This window comes from Salvelinus alpinus, chromosome 3 (assembly GCF_045679555.1).
Source record: "Salvelinus alpinus chromosome 3, SLU_Salpinus.1, whole genome shotgun sequence".
In the NCBI taxonomy this organism is placed as follows: domain Eukaryota; kingdom Metazoa; phylum Chordata; class Actinopteri; order Salmoniformes; family Salmonidae; genus Salvelinus; species Salvelinus alpinus.
Genome location: NC_092088.1, coordinates 15,761,413 through 15,783,482, shown reverse-complemented (window position 1 = coordinate 15,783,482; position 22,070 = coordinate 15,761,413). Strand labels below are relative to the sequence as shown.

The 22,070-nt window shown below is 41.5% G+C and overlaps 1 protein-coding gene across 1 annotated transcript in view; it reads right to left on the bottom strand.

Moving 5' to 3' along the window:
• The window catches only part of LOC139570092 (protocadherin-15-like), a 314,364-nt gene that overhangs the window by 103,604 nt on the left and 188,690 nt on the right, over positions 1-22,070 (bottom strand). Inside the window, exons 16-18 of the mRNA XM_071391605.1 lie at positions 19,616-19,748; positions 16,160-16,239; positions 11,819-11,912 (exon numbers count right to left, since the gene is read on the bottom strand). Of these exons, the coding sequence (XP_071247706.1) occupies positions 11,819-11,912; positions 16,160-16,239; positions 19,616-19,748 (307 nt within the window). The remainder of the gene's footprint in view (positions 1-11,818; positions 11,913-16,159; positions 16,240-19,615; positions 19,749-22,070) is intronic.

The following is a 22,070-nucleotide window of genomic DNA, read 5'->3' as shown; positions in this document are numbered from 1 at the left end:
CCAAACGTATCAGATTCAAAAATATTACTAAAAATACTTATAAATATTGCAATCACAAGTGAAATATACCAAAACACAGCTTAGCCTGTTGTTAATCCACCTATCGTGTCAGATTTTGAAAGTATGCTAGCTAATGCTAGCTAGCCGTTGTGTTTTCTTTTGAATTAAACCTAGACCTAATAAATTTAAACCTTTTTCACCAACGGTGATCCAAGAGGTGGCTGTGCATGAAGAGTTGGTAGTGGGCCAGCTTTTCATTGCTCGCGAGGATACGAAGTAAGGAGTGGGCTGCACCATGTGGGGAGCTCAAACTTAATTGATACAGATAATCTGCAGAGGATGGAGACACCCTGATGACATAGAGCTGCCGCCACCTCTGCTGATCATCTAGCTATGAGCTTCCAGATCCTCTCATGACCGCAGCTACCCATCTGGAGGCTTCAAGAAGCACTCAAACAGACTTGATCTAGAATAGGGCTCTCCAACTCTGTTACTGGAGAGCTACCGTACTGTAGGTTGTCGCTCCAACCCTAATATAGCGCACCTGATTCTGAGGTTGAAACAAAAACCTACAGAAGGGTAGCTCTCCAGGAACAGGATTGAAGAGCCCTGATCTAGAAGCACTCAAACAGACTTGATCTAGAAGCACTCAAACAGACTTGATCTAGAAGCACTCAAACATACTTTATCTAGAAGCACTCAAACAGACTTGATCTATCTTATCTAGCTACTGTTGTAGCTTATATCTCTTTTAACGTAAATTACTTCTTGCTGTTTATTTTGCTTAACAAGCACTGAGATTCTGTCTGTAATGAAAAGTGCTAGAAAAGTTTAATAAATTAATTTTATTCATATGCAGGATTGAGTGTTTTGTTGATGCTGAGAACAGAATGTATATTTAAATAATATTCTTAGAACGTTCTCTGTTATTTATCGAACATTTTCTTAACGTTTTCTAAACAATGTGGGAACATGACTTTAAATAGTACCATGAGGAAACCTGCAGGAAACATTATGCTGAAGTACTGAAATTCCCACAGAACGTTGTTTCTTAACGTTCTCTGAACTATTTGAGAACGTTCCCTATGTCAAACCAGTTGAAGAACGTTCCTAAAACATTACCAAAATTGAAATTAAATCAAACCATGTTTGAACTTTTAGGAAACGTTCTGTTAAAATAATGAAATACCAAGAAAACAACATTTGTTTGTCAAGTTCCTTAAATGTGCTGAGAATGTTCCAAAACCAAGCACATATCCTGCACCATTCCCAGAAAGTTGCAAAATGCTAAATGCAAAATAACCAAAATAACCACGCTCTCACCAAGCTCTAAGAAACATATGGTTCTCAGAACATTATGTGCTAGCTGGGATAGTACTGTACTGTAAAGACACACATTCTGAGGTTATGAATGAAGCTACAGATATAGGATCTTAATTGATCACAATTTTGTTGCTGAGAATTTTCCTGCTATGCAGGAAACGCAGATGAGCTTTGTGATTTACATAAAGGCACTGAAAACCCTCACTAAGACATGGTTATAGTAACAGTATGGCACTTTTCATGTAGCCTATTTTCTTCCAGCTAATAGCCTAACAACCGATCAAGCAACATTATGGACTAAACGTTAATGGTCAACTTAAGATCCTAAATATGTATAGCTAGTCATCAGAGCACTAGCCTATGGGGAGCACTAAACTGTCATTAGCCAGCACACAGGGCTTCCCTTCTTCAGAGAGAGAACGGAGCAGAAAACAAAGGAGGCCTCGTGTCCAGGTGTGCCCTCGCAGCAGGAAGCCACTTCCCTTTTCATTATCCCTTCTCAACGTCTCTCTTCCTCATTCTCTTCTCTGCGTTTAGCTTTGAGCGAAGATCAAAGACACTCCTTCCCACTATTGCACACCCAGAGAAATGTATGGAAGAATCCAAACCAAAATAAAAATGAGGATGTGTCTGTTTTGTAATGGTATTGCATGAAAGATGGAGCGTTTGAAAGGAGCTGGGATTCTTCACGACGCAAAAACTCTATGAAGAAAAAATCTATATGGTCCGTGAAACATTTACTTGGAGCAACGAGGGTAGTAATGAGGGAACTGAACAAATACTGAACAAATAAATACTACATTCAGCACTATTGCTTTGACATGAACACAATGTTGCTCTGCACCTGAACCTCACGTTGTTCTGCACATTGAACTTCATGTTGCTCTGCACATTGAACTTCACGTTGCTCTGCACATTGAACTTCACGTTGCTCTGCACATTGAACTTCATGTTGCTCTGCACGTTGTTCTGCACATTGAACTTCATGTTGCTCTGCACGTTGTTCTGCACAATGAACTTCACGTTGTTCTGCACATTGAACTTCACGTTGTTCTGCACATTGAACTTCACGTTGTTCTGCACATTGAACTTCATGTTGCTCTGCACGTGAACTGCATGTTGCTCTGCACATTGAACTTCACGTTGTTCTGCACAATGAACTTCACGTTGTTCTGCACAATGAACTTCATGTTGCTCTGCACATTACTCTTCACGTTGCTCTGCACGTGTACCATCAAAAAGGGAACCAGTAATGCTACAGTAAGTAGCCATTTTTCCAACTGCCCTCATGCTCTAGCGCATACGCACAAGTAACAAAATGAACGAACCCATTCATCACAGAAACACACAGGTTTTAAAACCGCAGTGTCTCTTTAAGACCAATAGTACAAGCAGTATTTATTAGCTATAACAGAATGTTATGTAACACCTCTGGTTTGACTGTATAATGGGTACTGTCTCCCTCCCTTTCATCTGGGGCATGGCCCTGGGCCTCGTCAAATAATATTGGCTGGCCCCGGGCCCTCCAGGCCCCTGTGGGACACCTGCAGGGGCCTGGAGGAACACATACCCCATCCAGGAGGTGACATCACCAGGGAGGGAGGTCATGCAGTTCTGGAGCGTCAGGTACAGTGGTGTGTGTGTGTGTGTGAGTTGTGTTTTCCACTAGCGCCAGCTGTCAACTATACAGCCGATTACAGACTCATTTTCAGCCGGGTACTTTTTCCACTTCCACAGTAAATTAACTAAACTACTTTTCAATTCGCTAGTAAGAAAACAGTCTGCCGAGCCCTCTCCTGCTGGAATGAACAATATGCTTCTTCTAGCGGATAAGAGCGTTGGGCCAGTAACTGAATGAACGCTGGATCGAATCCCCGAGCCAACTAGGTGAAAAATATGTCAATGTGCCCTTGAGCAAGGCACTTAACCCTAATTTATCCTGTAAGTTGCCCTGGTTAAGAACGTCAGCTAAATCAGTGTTTCCCAACCAGGGGTACTTGGCCTATCCACAGAGGGTACTTTAGAACTCATGAGAACATAGGCTTACTGGTAAAATGCACATGAGGGGGTACTTGGTGGTACATTAACCAAAAAAGTTTGGGAACCACTGTGCTAAATGACTAAAATGTAAAATGCAAATGTAATTGATAGGACAGGCACCTGTCAGTCACAAAGTGAGCGATGACAAGGAAACACTACTGGTTTGACAGTCTGCTGTCTGTCTCGCCTCTCGGGACCTGGGGGTGTGCGTTGCGGTTGCAGAAACATGTCTTTACACAGAGAGAGAGCATGATTTTGCGTGTCCCATATAGCCTAATGTGAGTGAATTTGCACCTCCCATATAATGTGGTAAAGATGAATCAAAATCCACTTAGCCAATTCTTTTCTGGCAAATTAATTTATTTTCTTTCATGTGCAGGATCCGACATTAACGTGGGCCCACTGGCCCAGGGCCAGTAAAAACAGTAGATCGTGTCAGTCACTAACTTTTCTGCGCATTTTTGCATTCCAGTTTAACATTTAACTGCTCTGTCGCAGTCTATCATTGAAGATCACAAACGTAAATGTCATGATATTTGTATTTGAGCAATACGATTGGCCGTTCAATCAAGCACCACCACGCTCCTGCGAGTCACAACTTCTCGAGCAGTCAAGCAGTACATGAGACGTTGGCTGCAGTCCAAACACGTTATTATTACCCCCTCAGCCCTTGCGCTAGCTACTTTCCCTCAGGGGAATCCCCGTCGAAACTGGATGCAGTTTGATAGTCATCTTAAGTGGAGGTCCAATTTACTAACGTTGCCCCCTCGGGCCTCGATTTAGCTCAACGGAGCGAGTGAACAACTTTGGTCAGTTGTGGGTTGTTATGACCCACAATTCAATGCAAACTGTAGTCACATTTCAAACTATGGTGGCCGCGAAGTGTCAAATTTAATCAACAAGGCATGTCAGAAAAAAAGTATGAATCTAGCTTGCTAAAAAATATACACTACCGTTCAAAAGTTTGTGGTCACTTAGAAATGTCCATGTTTTTGAAAGAAAAGCACATTTTGTGTCCATTAAAATAACATAAAATTGATCAGAAATACAGTGTAGACATTGTTAATGTTGTAAATGACTATTGTAGCTGGAAACGGCTGATTTTTTATGGAATATCTACATAGGCGTACAGAGGCCCATTATCAGCAAGCATCACTCCTGTGTTCCAGTGGCACGTTGTGTTAGATAAAGCCTCAAAATGGCTACAAACAAATAGATTTCGTACAATGCTGTGTACTACTCCCTTCACAGAACAGCGCAAACTGGCTTTAACCAGAATATAAAGAGGTGTGGGAGGCCTCACTGCAGAGCAAGAGGACAAGTACATTAGAGTGTCTAGTTTGAGAAAAAGATGCCTCACAAGTCCTCAAATGGCAGATTCATTAAATAGTACTCGCAAAACACCAGTCTCAAAGTCAACAGTGAAGAGGCGACTCCGGGATGCTGGCCTTCTAGGCAGAGTTGCAAAGAAAAAGCCATATCTCAGACTGCCCAATAAAAATAAAAGATTAAGATGGACAAAAGAACACAGACACTGGACAGAGGAACTCTGCCTAGAAGTCCAGCATCCCGGAGTCGCCTCTTCACTGTTGATGTTGAGACTGGTGTTTTGCGGGTACTATTTAATGAAGCTCCCATTTGAGGACTTGTGAGGCGTCTGTTTCTTTCAAAAACAAGTAAATTTTTTAAGTGACCCCAAACTTTTGAACGGTAGTGCATATATACAGTGATTTTAGCATTGGTAAATTGGCTTAGTCTCGTAGTGAGGAGCCTATAAAATGTTGCTAGATTCATAAACATATTTTTGGAATTCTGAAATGTATTGGAATAAATGACCAAACTATAAAACTAGCTAGCCAGCTATGGGTAACTGTAGCTAGCTACCTGACAGGAGTGCTAGCTAGATATGTTAGCTTACTAGGTACATTCGTAGTTTTAGGTTGGTTGTTTTTAAGCTCAACTTCAAGATTTCCACCAAGGATGTTGCCTCTCCAATCATCACACTCCCTCGCTTGGGCAAGGGACATTTAAGGTACACTCGGATGTGACGATATAAAACGTCATTCAAAGGCTGAGTTTAGAACCGAGGGCTGTCTACTTCGAGTTTGAAATGCAGCCGATGCCTTCACAAAGCACACGCGAGCTGTTCAAAGCAAAAAGAAGCACCCATCAATGATTTATTTTTTCTCAGGAAAGTGATTTCCAAATGTAAACCTTCAATAGTGAACATACTAGCAATATGCAGGCTACTGTTAATAGTCTGTAAAAATAACAGTACAAAAAGAAACCTAGCATTCCTCTTGACTAGCCTACTGTAGCCATGACGATATCTCTTTTGGAACATTGGTCTTAAAGGGTCAGCGTCCTATTATCAAATCTCAAAATGACATACTTTAGAAACAAAAATTAACGCAATTAATACAACGCAATTCTAAAGAACAAAATAATGACTTGCATTGCTAAATTATATTACACAGCTTTTTAATACACATCACAATAACTATTTATAGCTGAATATAGAGAGAAGCCATGCCAACCTATAGTCCTTGCATTACCCTAATGCATTTAAGAACTACACCATGTCCGGGCCAGTAGAAATTCAGTTTGGGACAGTAGATTTTTGGTTAACCGAGAAACAAAGTTAACGTTGGGCCCTGGTGGGTTTCATAGGCAGCCACGGAGTGGTGGGGCATAGGCCGTGGAGTGGTGGGGCATAGACAACGGAGTGGCGGTGCATAGGCTCTATACTGTGCTTTCATTGACAAACAGCAAGCTTGACTAGCTTATAAAAGGTGTAGAACTGACTGAATAAAGTCAATCTCATATATCCCTGCCATTCATAAATCACACAACGTAGTTATATGTCCATGGTATCGCATCGGGACAAGTAAACTAAAGATCTCCTTTGTATTTTCGATATGAAGTCCATCAGGACTTGCCAGACAGTGACGTTAAAGTGAGTGACTCGTCAGTAGCCTACCAAATTGCATCGGTAAGAGAGCTGTTCAGGTGGCTCCCTAATTTCAAATTATATCAACTTGTATTAGTCACATGCGCCGAATACAACAGGTGAAATGCTTACTTATGAGGCCCTACCAACAATGCAGTTTAAAAAAAAAAAGAAATAAAAGCAACAAGTAATAACAAGTAATTAAAGAGCAGCAGTAAAATAACAATAGCGAGACTATATACAGGGGGGTAACGATACAGAATCAATGTGCGGGGGCACCGGTTAGTTGAAGTAATATGTACAAGTAGGTAGAGTTATTAAAGCAACTATGCATAGATGATAACAGAGAGTAGCAGCGGTGTAAAAGAGGGGGAGGGCGGGGGCAATGCAAATAGTCTGGGTAGCCATTTGATTAGATGTTGAGGAGTCTTACGGCTTGGGGGTAGAAGCTGTTTAGCTGCCTCTTGGACCTAGACTTGGCGCTCCGGTACCGCTTGCTATGCGGTAGCAGAGATAACAGTCTATGACTAGGGTGGCTGGAGTCTTTGACCCTGCCTGGTATAGAGGTCCTGGATGGCAGGAAGCTTGGCCCCAGTGATGTACTGGGCTGTTTGCACTACCCTCTGTAGTGCCCTACTCTCGATGGTGCAGCTGTAGACACTTTTGAGGATCTGAGGACCCATGCCAAATCATTTAAGTCTCCTGAGGGGGAAAATATTTTGTTGTGCCCTCTTCACGACTGTCTTGGTGTGCTTGGACCATGTTAGTTTGTTGGTGATGTGGACACCAAGGAACTTGAAGCTCTTAACCTGCTCCTCTACAGCCCCGTCGATGAGAATGGGGGCGTGCTCGGTACTCTTTTTCCTGTAGTCCACAATCATCTCCTTTGTCTTGATCACGTTGAGGGAGAGGTTGTTGTCCTGGCACCACACAGCCAGGTGTCTGACCTCCTCCCTATAGGCTGTCTCGTCGGTGATCAGGCCTACCACTGTTGTGTCATCGGCAAACTTAATGATGGTGTTGGAGTGGTGCTTGGCCGTGCAGTCATGAGTGAACAGGGAGTACAGGAAGGGACTGAGCACGCACCCCTGAGAGGCCTCTGTGTTGAGGATCAGCGTGGCGGATGTGTTGTTACCTACTTTTACCACCTGGGGGTGGCCCGTCAGGAAGTTCAAGATCCAGTTGCAGAGGGAGGTGTTTATTCCCAGGATCCTTAGCTTATTGATGAGCTTTGAGGGCACTATGGTGTTGAACGCTGAGCTGTAGTCAATGAATAGCATTCACACATAGGTGTTCCTTTTGTCCAGGTGGGAAAGGCAGTGTGGCGTGCAATAGAGACTTCATCTGTGGATCTGTTGGGGCGGTATGCAAATTGGAGTGGGTCTAGGGTTTTTGGGATAATGGTGTTGATGTGAGCCATGACCAGCCTTTCAAAGTACTTCTTGTCTACAGACGTGAGTGCTACGGCTCGGTAGTGATTTAGGCAGGTTACCTTAGTGTTCTTGGGCACAGGCACTATGGCGGTCTGCTTTAAACATGTTGGTATTACAGACTCGGACAGGGAAAGGTTGAAAATGTCAGTGAAGACACATGCCAGTTGGTCAGCGCATGCTCGCAGTACACGTCTTGGTAATCCTTCTGGCCCCGCTTCCTTGTGAATGTTGACCTGTTTAAAGGTCTTACTCACATCGGCTGCGGAGAGCGTGATCACACAGTCTTCCAGAACAGCTGGTGCTCTCATTTATGTTTCAGTGTTATTTGCCTCGAAGCGAGCATAGAAGTAGTTTAGCTCATCTGGTAGACTCGTGTCACTGGGCAGCTCTCAGCTGTGCTTCCCTTTGTAGTCTGTAATGGTTTGCAAGGCCTGCTACATCCGACGAGCGAAAGGACCGGTGTAGTATGATTTGATCTTCGTCCTATATTGACACTTTGCCTGTTTGATGGGTCGTCGAAGGGCATAGCGGGATTTCTTATAAGCTTCCGGGTTAGAGTCCCACTCCATGAAAGCGGCAGCTCTAGCCTTTAGCTCAGTGCGGATGTTGCCTGTAGTCCATGGCTTCTGGTTGGGGTATGTATGTATGGTCACCGTGGGGATGACTTCATTGATGCACTTATTGATGAAGCCAATGTCTGATGTGGTATACTCCTCAATGCCATCGGATGAATCCCAGAACATATTCCAGTCTGTGCTAGCAAAACAGTCCTGTAACTTAGCATCTGCTTCATCTGACCACTTTATTATTGATCTAGTCACTGGTGCTTCCTGCTTTAATTTTTGCTTGTAAGCAGGAATCAGGAGGATAGAATTATGGTCAGATTTGCCAAATGGAGGGCAAGGGAGAGCTTTGTATGCATCTCTGTGTGTGGAGTTAAGGTGGTCCAGAGTTATTTTCCCTCTGGTTGCACATTTAACATGCTGATAGAAATTTGGTAAAATGGATTTAAGTTTCCCTGCATTAAAGTCCCCGGCTACTAGGAGCACCGCCTCTGGGTGAGCGTTTTCTTGTTTGCTTATGGTGGAATACAGCTCATTTAATGCTGTCTTAGTGCCAGCCTCAGTTTGTTGTGGTATGTAAACAGCTACAGATGAAAAGTCTCTAGGTAGATAGTGTTGTCTTCAGATTATCATAAGATACTACCTCAGGCAAGCAATAGCTTGAGACTTCCTTAGATATTGTGCACCAGCTGTTTACAAAAATACATAGTCCGCCGCTCCTTGTCTTGCCAGATGCCACTGTTCTATCCTGCCGGTACAGCGTATAACCAGCCAGCTGTATGTTGATAGTGTAGCTGTTCAGCCATGACTCCGTGAAGCATAAGATATTACAGTTTTGTATGTCCCGTTGGTAGTTTAATCTTCCGCGTAGGTCATCTATTTTATTCTCCAAAGATTGCACGTTTGCTAGCAGAATGGAAGGAAGTGGAGGTTTATTAGATCGCCTAGGAATTCTCAGAAGGCAGCCCGCCCTCTGGCCCCTTTTTCTCCGCCTCCTCTTCACGCAAATCACGGGGATCTGGGCCTGTTCCCGAGAAAGCAGTATATCATTCGAGTCGGGCTCGTCAGACTCGTTAAAGGAAAAAAAGGATTCTGACAGTCCGTGGTGAGTAATCGCAGTCCTGATGTCCAGAATTTATTTTCGGTCATAAGAGACGGTAGCGGCAACATTATGTACAAAATAAGTTAAACAAATAATTTGCATACTGCTTGACTTTTTGGCAATTCTCTGCAGATAAATCATGAAAACATTTGATGAAGATGGTGAATCCTCCTGACTGCAGGAACAATGGGTAGGTTAGTGGAGAGATATACTTACTCTGGTCCAAAATATTATAAAAGAAAACAGATTGAATTGTTTTAAAAGATAATGTATGGTATTTTAAATATATTAATATAGGTCTACTGATTAAATCAAAGTGTTGACAAATCAAAGTGTTTCTGTGTAGCAAAGCCCATGTTTACCACCTGCTTCATTCTTCAATTATACCTGTATTGCTGATAGCAGAGAAAATGCTACTTCAAAAGGAAGCTTAAAGCTTTACTGTAAAAATAATATTTTCCTGTTTTTTTATATCCTATTGTACAACAGCTGATAAAACTAACACTGTAAAAGTGTGACATTTTTTATCAGTGTTATTTCCTGATAGTTGCTGGTTGAAAATACAATCTAGCTTTAGAACGTACAAAAGGCTAACAAAATCCAGCTTGTTCTGCAAAAATGTCATAACCCCCCCAGCCCGGGGGAGCCTGGCTGGCTTCTTTCTCTATTTGGCTTGCTACTCCATATGCTTGTGGAACACCCTGTGTGTGTGTGTGTGTGTGTGTGTCTCCTAAACTAGAAAGCTTTTCCTAGTTCCTACATGACTGTTTATTAGCGTCGCTAATGACCAACTGATTTGGAAAGGTCAATGCATTTTAAAGACCTCTGTCTCTGCTTCTACCTTACCCACTCAAGTCTGCCGTTTAAACTTTGCTCAATGTTTTATAGAATAAGTGGAATCGTGGAGAGCACAGGGGGGAGGGATTTTACTGGTACTCTACTCTTCCCTGCATTATCTGACTTGCATGAGACAACCAACAGGACGACTCTTTTAAGGAGAGGATGAGAGTTCTCCTCTCCACTAGAGGAGAAAGAGACAAGCTCTGAGACTATTGGCCAATTAAAGATGTACTCTGAAACTTTTGTAGAATTTCAGCCTGTAGTTTTGAAAGTGCTGCCCGCAAGCCAAAAACGTGTCCCAATTTTTTGTGTACTACGTCATCTAATTATGTACTACGTCATCCATTTTGTGGTTTATGTTATGATACAAATCCAATTTGTTGAGTTTAAGAACCCGGAATGCATCTTTAAGGTGGCTAGTGATTACATCTAGGGGGAGGTGCTTCAGTTATCAGAATGTGTCAGAAGAGAGACATTTGTATTCATTTTCATAAAGGTCAGTTTGGTAACCTGTCACAGTTGCATTATTAAATATAACACCGCTGGTATCAAAGAGAATCATTTCACAGGAATCTGTCCGCTGGCTTCCTCGTTACGTGTGTGAGATGGAGAGAGATATTTTTGACATGGGGATATGCAACGACAAGGGAAACGTTTTAGATAGATATAATAGTAGAGGAATGCATCACATGTTTTGGCGATTAGTCACATTTTCTTAACACTGTATGCAACCTTTAAGATGCCCATTATTGATGACAAAATACAGATATTCCATTATTGCACATTTTAATCAACCCTGATTATCACCTAATAATCCCCGGTACTGTTATACATAAATCACTGTTCCTCCTGTTTGGCCAGGATCTGATCAAAACAATGGACTGGAGACCTCAAACACTGTTCTAAATACAAGACAATTTTGTCTATGCAAAAATCTAAAGTTTTATAGTATGTGAAATATTTGAAATGTAGTATGCTTTAAATGTCAGGATGTCAAATTAAATGTGACTTTTTATCTAGTAGCATTCACAGCATGCTATTGAGGAAGAGAGTCGTATTTTAAATCCCACGTGTGTATGACAACAGCTGATAATCAGATGAGGGGATGAGCTGTATCAAAATGAATAAATGGCGGGAAGCAACGCATTAGATTATACATTCTCTGTATGGGGGAGTCTAGTATTAGATTATACATTCTCAGTATGGGAGAGTCTAGTATTAGATTATACATTCTCAGTATGGGAGAGTCTAGTATTAGATTATACATTCTCGGTATCGGGGAGTCTAGTATGTTATTTGTTGCTTACGGCAATCATTTTACTAAACAGTACGTTCTAAATAGTACACAGTATGTAGTATTAGTAAGTAGTAGGCAAGACAGATTTCGGCAAGTAAATAGGGCTAGGTATACAACCTGCCATAGACTGAACTGAATGGATCGAATAGACGAATGAACACAATAAATGTATTGATGATGAGACAGCACACATGGATGGATGAAGGAAAGGATTTATGAAGGTTTAGATGAATGAATAGATGGATGGAAGGACAATTGAGGCAGGCTTACCCCGTCTGGACGGCCATCGGAGGCAGTTACAACGAGGGTGTAGCGATCCTCTGTCTCCCTGTCCAGTGGTTTCCTCAGGACCAACAGCCCTGACCTGGAGACAGGAGAGACAGATACACAGGGGTTCTTTTTCACCAACACTCACATGGTTCAATACAGTCCACTTGCAGCTTTAGTGAAACATTCCCACTCACTCTGCTTCCCGTTGAGCCAAACGTTTTCAGGTTATCTGAGTACAGATAAACATTACCCATACAACAACATGGAAGAAGTAAAGGAGACAGAAATTATTGCAACAGACTGTATTCAGACACTGGGAATGGGAACATTTCAGCTGAAATTATTTATTCGCAATTGTGATGGGTTCAACTGTGCCAAAAATCACAACCTTGTCAGTGTAAGCAGATTCTTTAAAATATTATAATTTTTTTGCTTGGGGGTATAGAAGCCTGGCTATTTAAGTACATGCACGTCTGATACACTGGGGCAGAAATGCATTATGTGTGGACCAGCCAGCTCAATAGAATAAAATGGAAGCTCAGAGGACAGTTCTACGTCGGCACTTTGGCAAGCTAGCCTAGCACAAACACGGAGTGTATAGAATTTACAGTTCAAGGTAGTTTGGTGTGGGCTAATCTTGGCATGCATACAGCAGTGGTTTCAGCCCTCTGACAGACTGATCCCTGAGTGTTTAAATCTATGGGATGAGTCTCTGCTGTCAGCTTTACATCTGTCGGCTGTTGGCCTGCTGCAGCTCCCAGAGATGAGGCCCAAACTCAAGGGGAATTTACAGCAACCTGAGGAACCGTCACGCATCTCGATTTTCCCTCTACTTCTAGTTTTATAATGGTTACTCGCTAGCAATCATTTTAGACACGCATTAGTCAGAAATTAGAAGTCATTTATAATTCGGTATTCAGGAGAACACCTGCACTTCCTCTTCTAAGAGGCCAGTTACACCCATCTTAGGAGGTGTAAGGGTTCTGTGAGGACCACTGTGGACTGATTTAACCCTGCTGAAATTAAATAGACAAATGCAAAGCGGCATCTCAATTGCTGCCGCCACAACTCTCATGTATATGTATTAGCTATTCATAGAGAGAATTGCTTCGACACACACACACACACACACACACACACATCCTCCCATTCTAAAACATCACAGGATGATGATAACGCCAAGCTGAAATGAAAGATCATGATTATTAGCAGCTGGAAACACAAGCGTGCTCAGACCAAGCATGGGAGAGAACATCATTCACGAGGGTGTTGTTTTGAAGTGCTGAATGACTAGGAGAGCATTAAAGAAGATATAATCTCAAGCCCACTAAGAGACCGCACAGAGAAGAGGCTATTCAACAGATTATGATCTGTAAGGCCTGCCCGTTGTTGGTGCTAAGCTGGCGACAAGATGCAGGCAGGTCTCTGATCTCAACCACCTCTACAGCTCACGTAATAGTCTGGACATTCTGATGTTTTAAGTCTAATACAAAGCAATCCAATGAGCCACTTGTAAAACTGTCTTGTAAATAATCAACTCCTTTCACTATATCAGTTGGATGAAAATAGCTTTCTTCTGATGAACCTGATCAATATGCACATTTTACCTCGGTAGTATGACGATGTGGATACAACATGTTATGACAGGCAAGTGAATCTATTAGGATGTATCGATTACTAGGGGCGTTACAAGGGGATATATTTGAGCTCTTCTGCTTTGGAACTGGGGAGCTAGGGCCTCTCCTATCCATAAGAGACAGTCTCCGCCCAGATCGCCTTTGCACATTCCCCTCCCCAACTCCCCAGTCGTGTGCCCTACTGTTCTAATTTGCCTCTTTATTGATGAGACGCGTGGCTTATTAAAATGCTATAGTTGTGGTGTATGCAATTTCCTGGGCTTGACAGTCTGCAACAGGAGAGGCTTGATGACAATGTGAGTTTGGCGCTATGATTGAAGTGGCCTCTGGTAACATAGGCATGTCTGCATGGCAGTGTGCTAGTTATTGCAGAGGAAAACAGAGAGAGAGTGGAGGGAGGGGGGAAGAGAGAGATTGAGAGAGCAAAGAGAAAAGAGAGAGCACAGGGATAGCTCTAGGCTTCACAGCAAATTCCCCCGTGTCAAATGAACACTGAAAGTGTGGACCTGTATAGACACTGAACAGTGCTGAATTAACACACTGCTTAGTGTAACGCTTTATTTGCATATTTTCCAGAGTATCTTTCAAGTTAATTGTAGCGTTACCACTCATTACTGGATTTGTTAGTGACAGAGATATGGTTGTTACATTTATCAATTTTCAGTCCTATATAATTCATCATGTGAGAGCCTAAGTGAATATGTTAACATTTATACCCTGATGAGGACAGCTTGCCTGTCGAAACATTGGACATTACATTTTTGCATCTGGGCTCCTAGAGTGTGCGGCTCTCCTTTATTTTCAAACATTTTATTACTTAACACAATACAATAGTTATTTCATAAGGCTTTATTTTGAGGGCTTACACAAAAATATACTGGGTTATTTGGATGACCCAACTACTGGGTTGCAGGCATTTGGTCACTTCCCCAGTGCTCTCTCTCTCCCTCTCTCTCTCTCTCTCTCTGTGTGGGTGTATCTGATTTTGTGAGTGGAGACAGGTGTGCTGGAGTCAGAGCAGATCCCCACCAGCTGCAACCTGTTACATAATCAAAACCTCTACAAATACTCAGCCCTGCCACTTCCACACTGCCAGTTTATAGCCTCTGCTCATTCTGTCCGCACTGACTCTGGTCCCTGTCAGTCCTAGTTCCCTGCCCTGGACCCCCGCTCTACTGCTTCCTCGGATTCCACTCTGGACCTGCTTACCCTGCCCCTACTCCCCTTGCCCCAGCCGTAGCCTCAGTTCCTGTTTCCCTGCTACCCGCCCGAGCTCCTCCTGGCCTGCACCCCATCTCCCCCCTGCTTTTCAATAAATACCTTGGTTACTTTATCCCCGTCTCCTTGTCTGAGTCTGCACTTGATTAGTAGGCAACGCCAACTCATAATTGGCTAAAAATCACACAATGCACACCAATTATATTTTATGAAATACTTATCTTCCTCTATATTTTTTACTACTAAACATAGAAACTATTTTCTCATATGTTGATGTTGATGTTGGGGGGGGTGGCGTTGGACATTTGTCCACAAAGAGCTTCACTTCTGAAAAACAGAAACTGTAGGCGGGTTTTGTTTTTGTTAACATTATGAGAATCACACAATGCACACCAATTATATTTTATGAAATACTTATCTTCCTCTATATTTTTTACTACTAAACATAGAAACTATTTTCTCATATGTTGATGTTGATGTTGGGGGGGGTGGCGTTGGACATTTTTGAAAAGTCCCTATAATATGATCAACAGGATTGACATTTACTGTCATGGGTGGTAAAAAATAACTATAAAAGCTACACCTCTAATAAACCATGCCTCCTGAAAATAGCCTAGGGATTATAATAAAATCGACCTGCAATAGAACATGCTGGGAGATATGATAATGGGTGTGATTATGGTTCAACTCTGGTTATTAATACCAACACTGGGGGTTATTTTACACCAATGAGTGGTAATTCAACATTTACAGAGTTAATTGTTACGTTTATAGTTTAGGCCCTCAAAATATGTTTTGGATTGTGTTGTGTTAAATAATTCAATTTAAATGATAAGATATTCACTCAGGATCTCACCTGGTGAAATCCAGAGGACTGAAAACAGATGAATGCAACAATGATGTCACTAACAAACACAGTTCACTCAAAATGCAAGGCACTCTGGGAAATAAGTCTTCCAACCAATGTCTGTACGGGTCCACACTTTCAGTGTTAGATTTAACATTCGAGAATGTGCTGTGTTGCTTCGCCGCTAGCCATACAAAAGTGCTCCATAAACAATCACACCAAATCTTATTGCAGGCTTCAATTTCATCTCTGAAATTAAGAAAAAATATTTACTCCAAGCCAAGGCACAGGGGTAACCTCGAGACTACTAATGTATAATCTGATATGTGGACTGTTTTCAAACTGGGAGAGAATTGTTTTGGTATTTATTCATTTATTACTTATTAATTATGTATTTAAGATGCTAGGGAGAATATTATCTACATTTCCAGTCCCTAGTGTCTCGTGGAGAGTTTCAGAGAGAACAGTTTGGTTTACTATCTGTATTGAAAAATGCTCCAGACACTTATCCAGGCAAAACACTATCATTTTCCCAAATGGACTCCTCTGTAACAGAGAAATATTATTTATATTAGTTTCATGGATAAATCCGCTACTATGATAGGTAATGTAGTTGATGACTAAAATGAGCTCACGTACATCTGCGAGAGCTCAAAGAGGTGGTGGGGATCCCCGTTCTGGATGCTGTAGGTGATGACGTCTCTTTCACGGTCCGTTGCCTGTAGCAACACAGAGAGGCCCCTTCATGTTGCCGTTATTCCACTACTTTCACAACGACTCCAATAAAACAACAGAATGAAAAGGCATCAAGTTAAATCCATAGCGCAGTCCATAAATGTAATGTGGCGAGGTCAAACCCAATTTCACAATGACTAAATTACTTCACACAGTATCCAGTCCATTTATACTTGACGCATTACAAACAATAGTTTGGTACACACATTTTTTACCAAAGCAAAACCTTTATTTGGTGCTATATAGAACCCTTTTTTGAAGGTTCTATAAAGAACCATGCTCATTAGGTTCTAAATGGAACATGTATGGTGTTATAAAGAACCCTTTCCTAAGGTTCTATAAAGAACCATTCAAAAAGATATAGCACCAAAAAGGGTTCCGCTATGGTTGCAACCCTTTTTATGGATCTTTATGGAACCTTTATGGAGCATGGTTCTATAAAGAATCTTTCACAATCTGAAAGGTTTTTTGGAGATCCCTTTGTAGAACCATACCTGGTTTTTTTCTCACTCACGGTTGTACAAAAAGAGCTGTGCGCAAACCACGCCCCAAAATATTCTAATGAGCCACCTCCCCTACACTTTTGTTATCAATAAAAGAGCAACAAAAAAATAGTGAACTCAAAGGGTTCATTGAGCCATTATAATTACACATAGAACCATCAGCCTTCCCAAAGAACCCTTGAGGAAGCATAATTTTCTTTGTGTGTATAGTTGAAGAGGTCTACATAAACAGCTTGACCCATCCCTTTTCATACAGACTAATCTGTAACATTAGTAACTGTCTCAGTCCCTTCTCAAACAGACTAATCTGTAACATTAGTAACTGTCTCAGTCCCTTCTCAAACAGACTAATCTGTAACATTAGTAACTGTCTCAGTCCCTCCTCAAACAGACTAAACTGTAACATTAGTAACTGTCTCAGTCCCTTCTCTAACAGACTAATCTGTAACATTAGTAACTGTCTCAGTCCCTCATCAAACAGACTAATCTGTAACATTAGTAACTGTCTCAGTCCCTCATCAAACAGACTAATCTGTAACATTAGTAACTGTCTCAGTCCCTTCTCAAACAGACTAATCTGTAACATTAGTAACTGTCTCAGTCCCTTCTCAAACAGACTAATCTGTAACATTAGTAACTGTCTCAGTCCCTCCTCAAACAGACTAAACTGTAACATTAGTAACTGTCTCAGTCCCTTCTCTAACAGACTAATCTGTAACATTAGTAACTGTCTCAGTCCCTCATCAAACAGACTAATCTGTAACATTAGTAACTGTCTCAGTCCCTTCTCAAACAGACTAATCTGTCACATTAGTAACTGTCTCAGTCCCTTCTCAAACAGACTAATCTGTAACATTAGTAACTGTCTCAGTCCCTTCTCAAACAGACTAATCTGTAACATTAGTAACTGTCTCAGTCCCTTCTCAAACAGACTAATCTGTAACATTAGTAACTGTCTCAGTCCCTTCTCAAACTGACTAATCTGTAACATTAGTAACTGTCTCAGTCCCTCATCAAACAGACTAATCTGTAACATTAGTAACTGTCTCAGTCCCTTCTCAAACAGACTAATCTGTAACATTAGTAACTGTCTCAGTCCCTTCTCAAACAGACTAATCTGTAACATTAGTAACTGTCTCAGTCCCTTCTCTAACAGACTAATCTGTAACATTAGTAACTGTCTCAGTCCCTCATCAAACAGACTAATCTGTAACATTAGTAACTGTCTCAGTCCCTTCTCAAACAGACTAATCTGTAACATTAGTAACTGTCTCAGTCCCTCATCAAACAGACTAATCTGTAACATTAGTAACTGTCTCAGTCCCTCATCAAACAGACTAATCTGTAACATTAGTAACTGTCTCAGTCCCTCATCAAACAGACTAATCTGTAACATTAGTAACTGTCTCAGTCCCTTCTCAAACAGACTAATCTGTAACATTAGTAACTGTCTCAGTCCCTTCTCAAACAGACTAATCTGTAACATTAGTAACTGTCTCAGTCCCTTCTCAAACAGACTAATCTGTAACATTAGTAACTGTCTCAGTCCCTTCTCAAACAGACTAATCTGTAACATTAGTAACTGTCTCAGTCCCTTCTCAAACTGACTAATCTGTAACATTAGTAACTGTCTCAGTCCCTCATCAAACAGACTAATCTGTAACATTAGTAACTGTCTCAGTCCCTTCTCAAACAGACTAATCTGTAACATTAGTAACTGTCTCAGTCCCTTCTCAAACAGACTAATCTGTAACATTAGTAACTGTCTCAGTCCCTTCTCTAACAGACTAATCTGTAACATTAGTAACTGTCTCAGTCCCTCATCAAACAGACTAATCTGTAACATTAGTAACTGTCTCAGTCCCTTCTCAAACAGACTAATCTGTAACATTAGTAACTGTCTCAGTCCCTCATCAAACAGACTAATCTGTAACATTAGTAACTGTCTCAGTCCCTCATCAAACAGACTAATCTGTAACATTAGTAACTGTCTCAGTCCCTCATCAAACAGACTAATCTGTAACATTAGTAACTGTCTCAGTCCCTTCTCAAACAGACTAATCTGTAACATTAGTAACTGTCTCAGTCCCTTCTCAAACAGACTAATCTGTAACATTCGTAACTGTCTCAGTCCCTTCTCAAACAGACTAATATGTAACATTAGTAACTGTCTCAGTCCCTCCTCAAACAGACTAATCTGTAACATTAGTAACTGTCTCAGTCCCTTCTCAAACAGACTAATCTGTAACATTAGTAACTGTCTCAGTCCCTCCTCAAACAGACTAAACTGTAACATTAGTAACTGTCTCAGTCCCTCATCAAACAGACTAATCTGTAACATTAGTAACTGTCTCAGTCCCTCAAACAGACTAATCTGTAACATTAATAACTGTCTCAGTCCCTCATCAAACAGACTAATCTGTAACATTAGTAACTGTCTCAGTCCCTTCTCAAACAGACTAATCTGTAACATTCGTAACTGTCTCAGTCCCTCATCAAACAGACTAATCTGTAACATTAGTAACTGTCTCAGTCCCTTCTCAAACAGACTAATCTGTAACATTAGTAACTGTCTCAGTCCCTCATCAAACAGACTAATCTGTAACATTAGTAACTGTCTCAATTCCTTCTCATACAGACTGAATAGGGGCCATTTTTAGGAGCTATTCAGCTGTATAGAGTACACTTGTGGCCTGACAATGATAGTCAGGTAAGATACTGAAGTAGATCCCACCGCTGCCACCAAACTATTGCTACAGATCAGGGTACAGATCAGGGTACAGATCAGGGTACAGTATGCTCAGTGTGTGCTACAGAACAGTGTGGCATTGTGAAGAAGCCTTGTCCCGGTGCTCACCTGCAGGCTGAGGAGTGTGGCTCCGATCCTCATGGCCTCGCTGACCTCCAGGCTGTAGAGGAAGCGGGGAAAGCGTGGGGGGCTCTGGTTGTTGGGGGGGAGCACCTCAATGTACACGGTGGTGATGGAGCTCCTGGGACGGGAGATAAGGATGGGGAGAAATTAATTCTGGGCGAAAAAAACCCTGATGAAGGCTGAGGGCTGAAATGTGTTGGTTTTAATTTTAGCAATAAAAAAGCACTTTTATCAACTTCAACTGTCCACAAAGAGCTTCACTTCTGAAAAACAGAAACTGTAGGCGGGTTTTGTTAACATTATGAGAATTTCTGTGTGGGATGTAGGGTTCTGTTGTCAGTGTTTGTTTTGTGTTTGTTGGGGGGGGGGGTTGCTAGAAAATCTATATGATTGTAGATTAAAAAGCTAGGAGGTACTGTACGTAGGTTGGACAAGAGTTAAGGCTAGCCAACTTAAAGCTGAAATCCGTAGTCGGTGCGTCCGTTTGCAATATTACAACAATTAAGAAGTTACTTCAAACAACGAACACCGTTTTTTCTTTTCACTCTGACCTCACGTGCTATAGAACAGCGGCATACGTACTGCTACTTTCTGTAACCACAGCGCTGGACGCTCTTCTTCTCCGTTCCATCAACAAAACAAAATAAATAACAAAAGGTGCAGTGGCGAACTGTGGCGCTGTTTTCCCCTTGACATATTTCAGCTGTAAATTAGTTTGAGATACATCCTCTCCCAGTATCTGGTATAATCTGTATCCTGCAGCATATAGAGAGAATCAATTCAATAGTACATCAAAACTTTAGATTGTTTTAGAAAAGCTGAAATAAACCACCTCTAGCCTTGTGCAAGGCATAGTACTTCACTAGAGACTGAATCCCTGGTCAGTCTGAATCCCTGGTCAGACTGAATCCCTGGTCAGACTGAATCCCTGGTCAGTGAAACCACAGTTGTGTACAGAACATTAAGCTCCAAGTGTCTGAGTCGGGCCTGAACAGAATAAACATAATTGAACGATTACAGCAAGTCAATTTTAGAGAGACATATGAGGGACTTTTAAGACTGGTTATTTGAAGACTGGTTATTTGAAGACTGGTTATTTGAAGACTTTTTTCCACTGGGGCAATCCTGGCTGCTTTATTCATAAAGCCACTGGAAACATGAATCAAACGGTTTTGATCCTGGACATGCTCCAAACAGAACCCTGTAAATATAAGTAGCGATTTATCAAACAATCATACGAGCGTCAAACGCACACAGGTAGGAGATAACCATTGATAAATACCTATTGTTCTCAGCCTCAGTGCTCGTGCACGACTTTGGCTATTTTGCATTTCAAAACAACCCCAACTAACCATATATGAACAAAATGACCCAGTAGAGCCCGTGGGGAAAACACAACGCCATACCATGAAATACAAAGTCGCAACCCAAAAATCGAAGAAGAAAAATACAACTTTTCCGAGACTGAAATAGAGGTGATAGTGTCAGAGAAGGAGTACAACAAAAAGCTTTTATTTGGCTCGCTCAGTTGTGGCTTGACCAGTAAAAATAAAAACATAGCTACAAAGAGAGGACCATTAAGACAATTCAAGCTGCTTTAGCAATGGCAAATATACTTCAAATGAGGAGGCAACACCCACCAATATGCCATCCATCCTCACCAATAAGCCATCCATCCTCACCAATAAGCCATCCATCCTCACCAATAAGCCATCCATCCTCACCAATAAGCCATCCATCCTCACCAATAAGCCATCCATCCTCACCAATAAGCCATCCATCCTCAACAGCTCCATCCTGTAGGCGTATAGGCCAACATTGCTGTTCTGCAGAATGAACGAGTTGTGTATACCAACTGGCCTCCTTGCCACCACATTCAGCAGCGTCTTTTATGCATGATTTTTACATTTAATTTTAATTTTATTTAACCTTTATTTAACTAGGCAAGTCAGTTATGAACACATTCTTATTTACAATGACCGCCTACCAAAAGGTAAAAGGCCTCTTGCGGGGACGGAGGCCTGGGATTAAAAATATAAATACATACATAGGACAAAACACACATCAAGACAAAAGAGACAACACAACACTACATAAAGAGAGACCTAAGACAACAACATAGCAAGGCAGCAACACATGACAACACAACATGATAGCAACACAACATGACAACATCATGGTAGCAACACAACATGGCAGCAGGACAACATGGTAGCAGCACAAAACATGGTACAAACATTATTGGGCACAGACAACAGCACAAAGGGCAAGAAGGTAGAGACAACAATACATCATGCAAAGCTGCCACAACTGTCAGTAAGAGTGTCCATAATTGAGTGCTTGAATGAAGAGATTGAGATAACCCACTGTTCCTATGCCGTCATTGAAAATAAGAATTTGTTCTTAACTGACTTGCCTACTTAAAAAAAAGGTAAAAAAT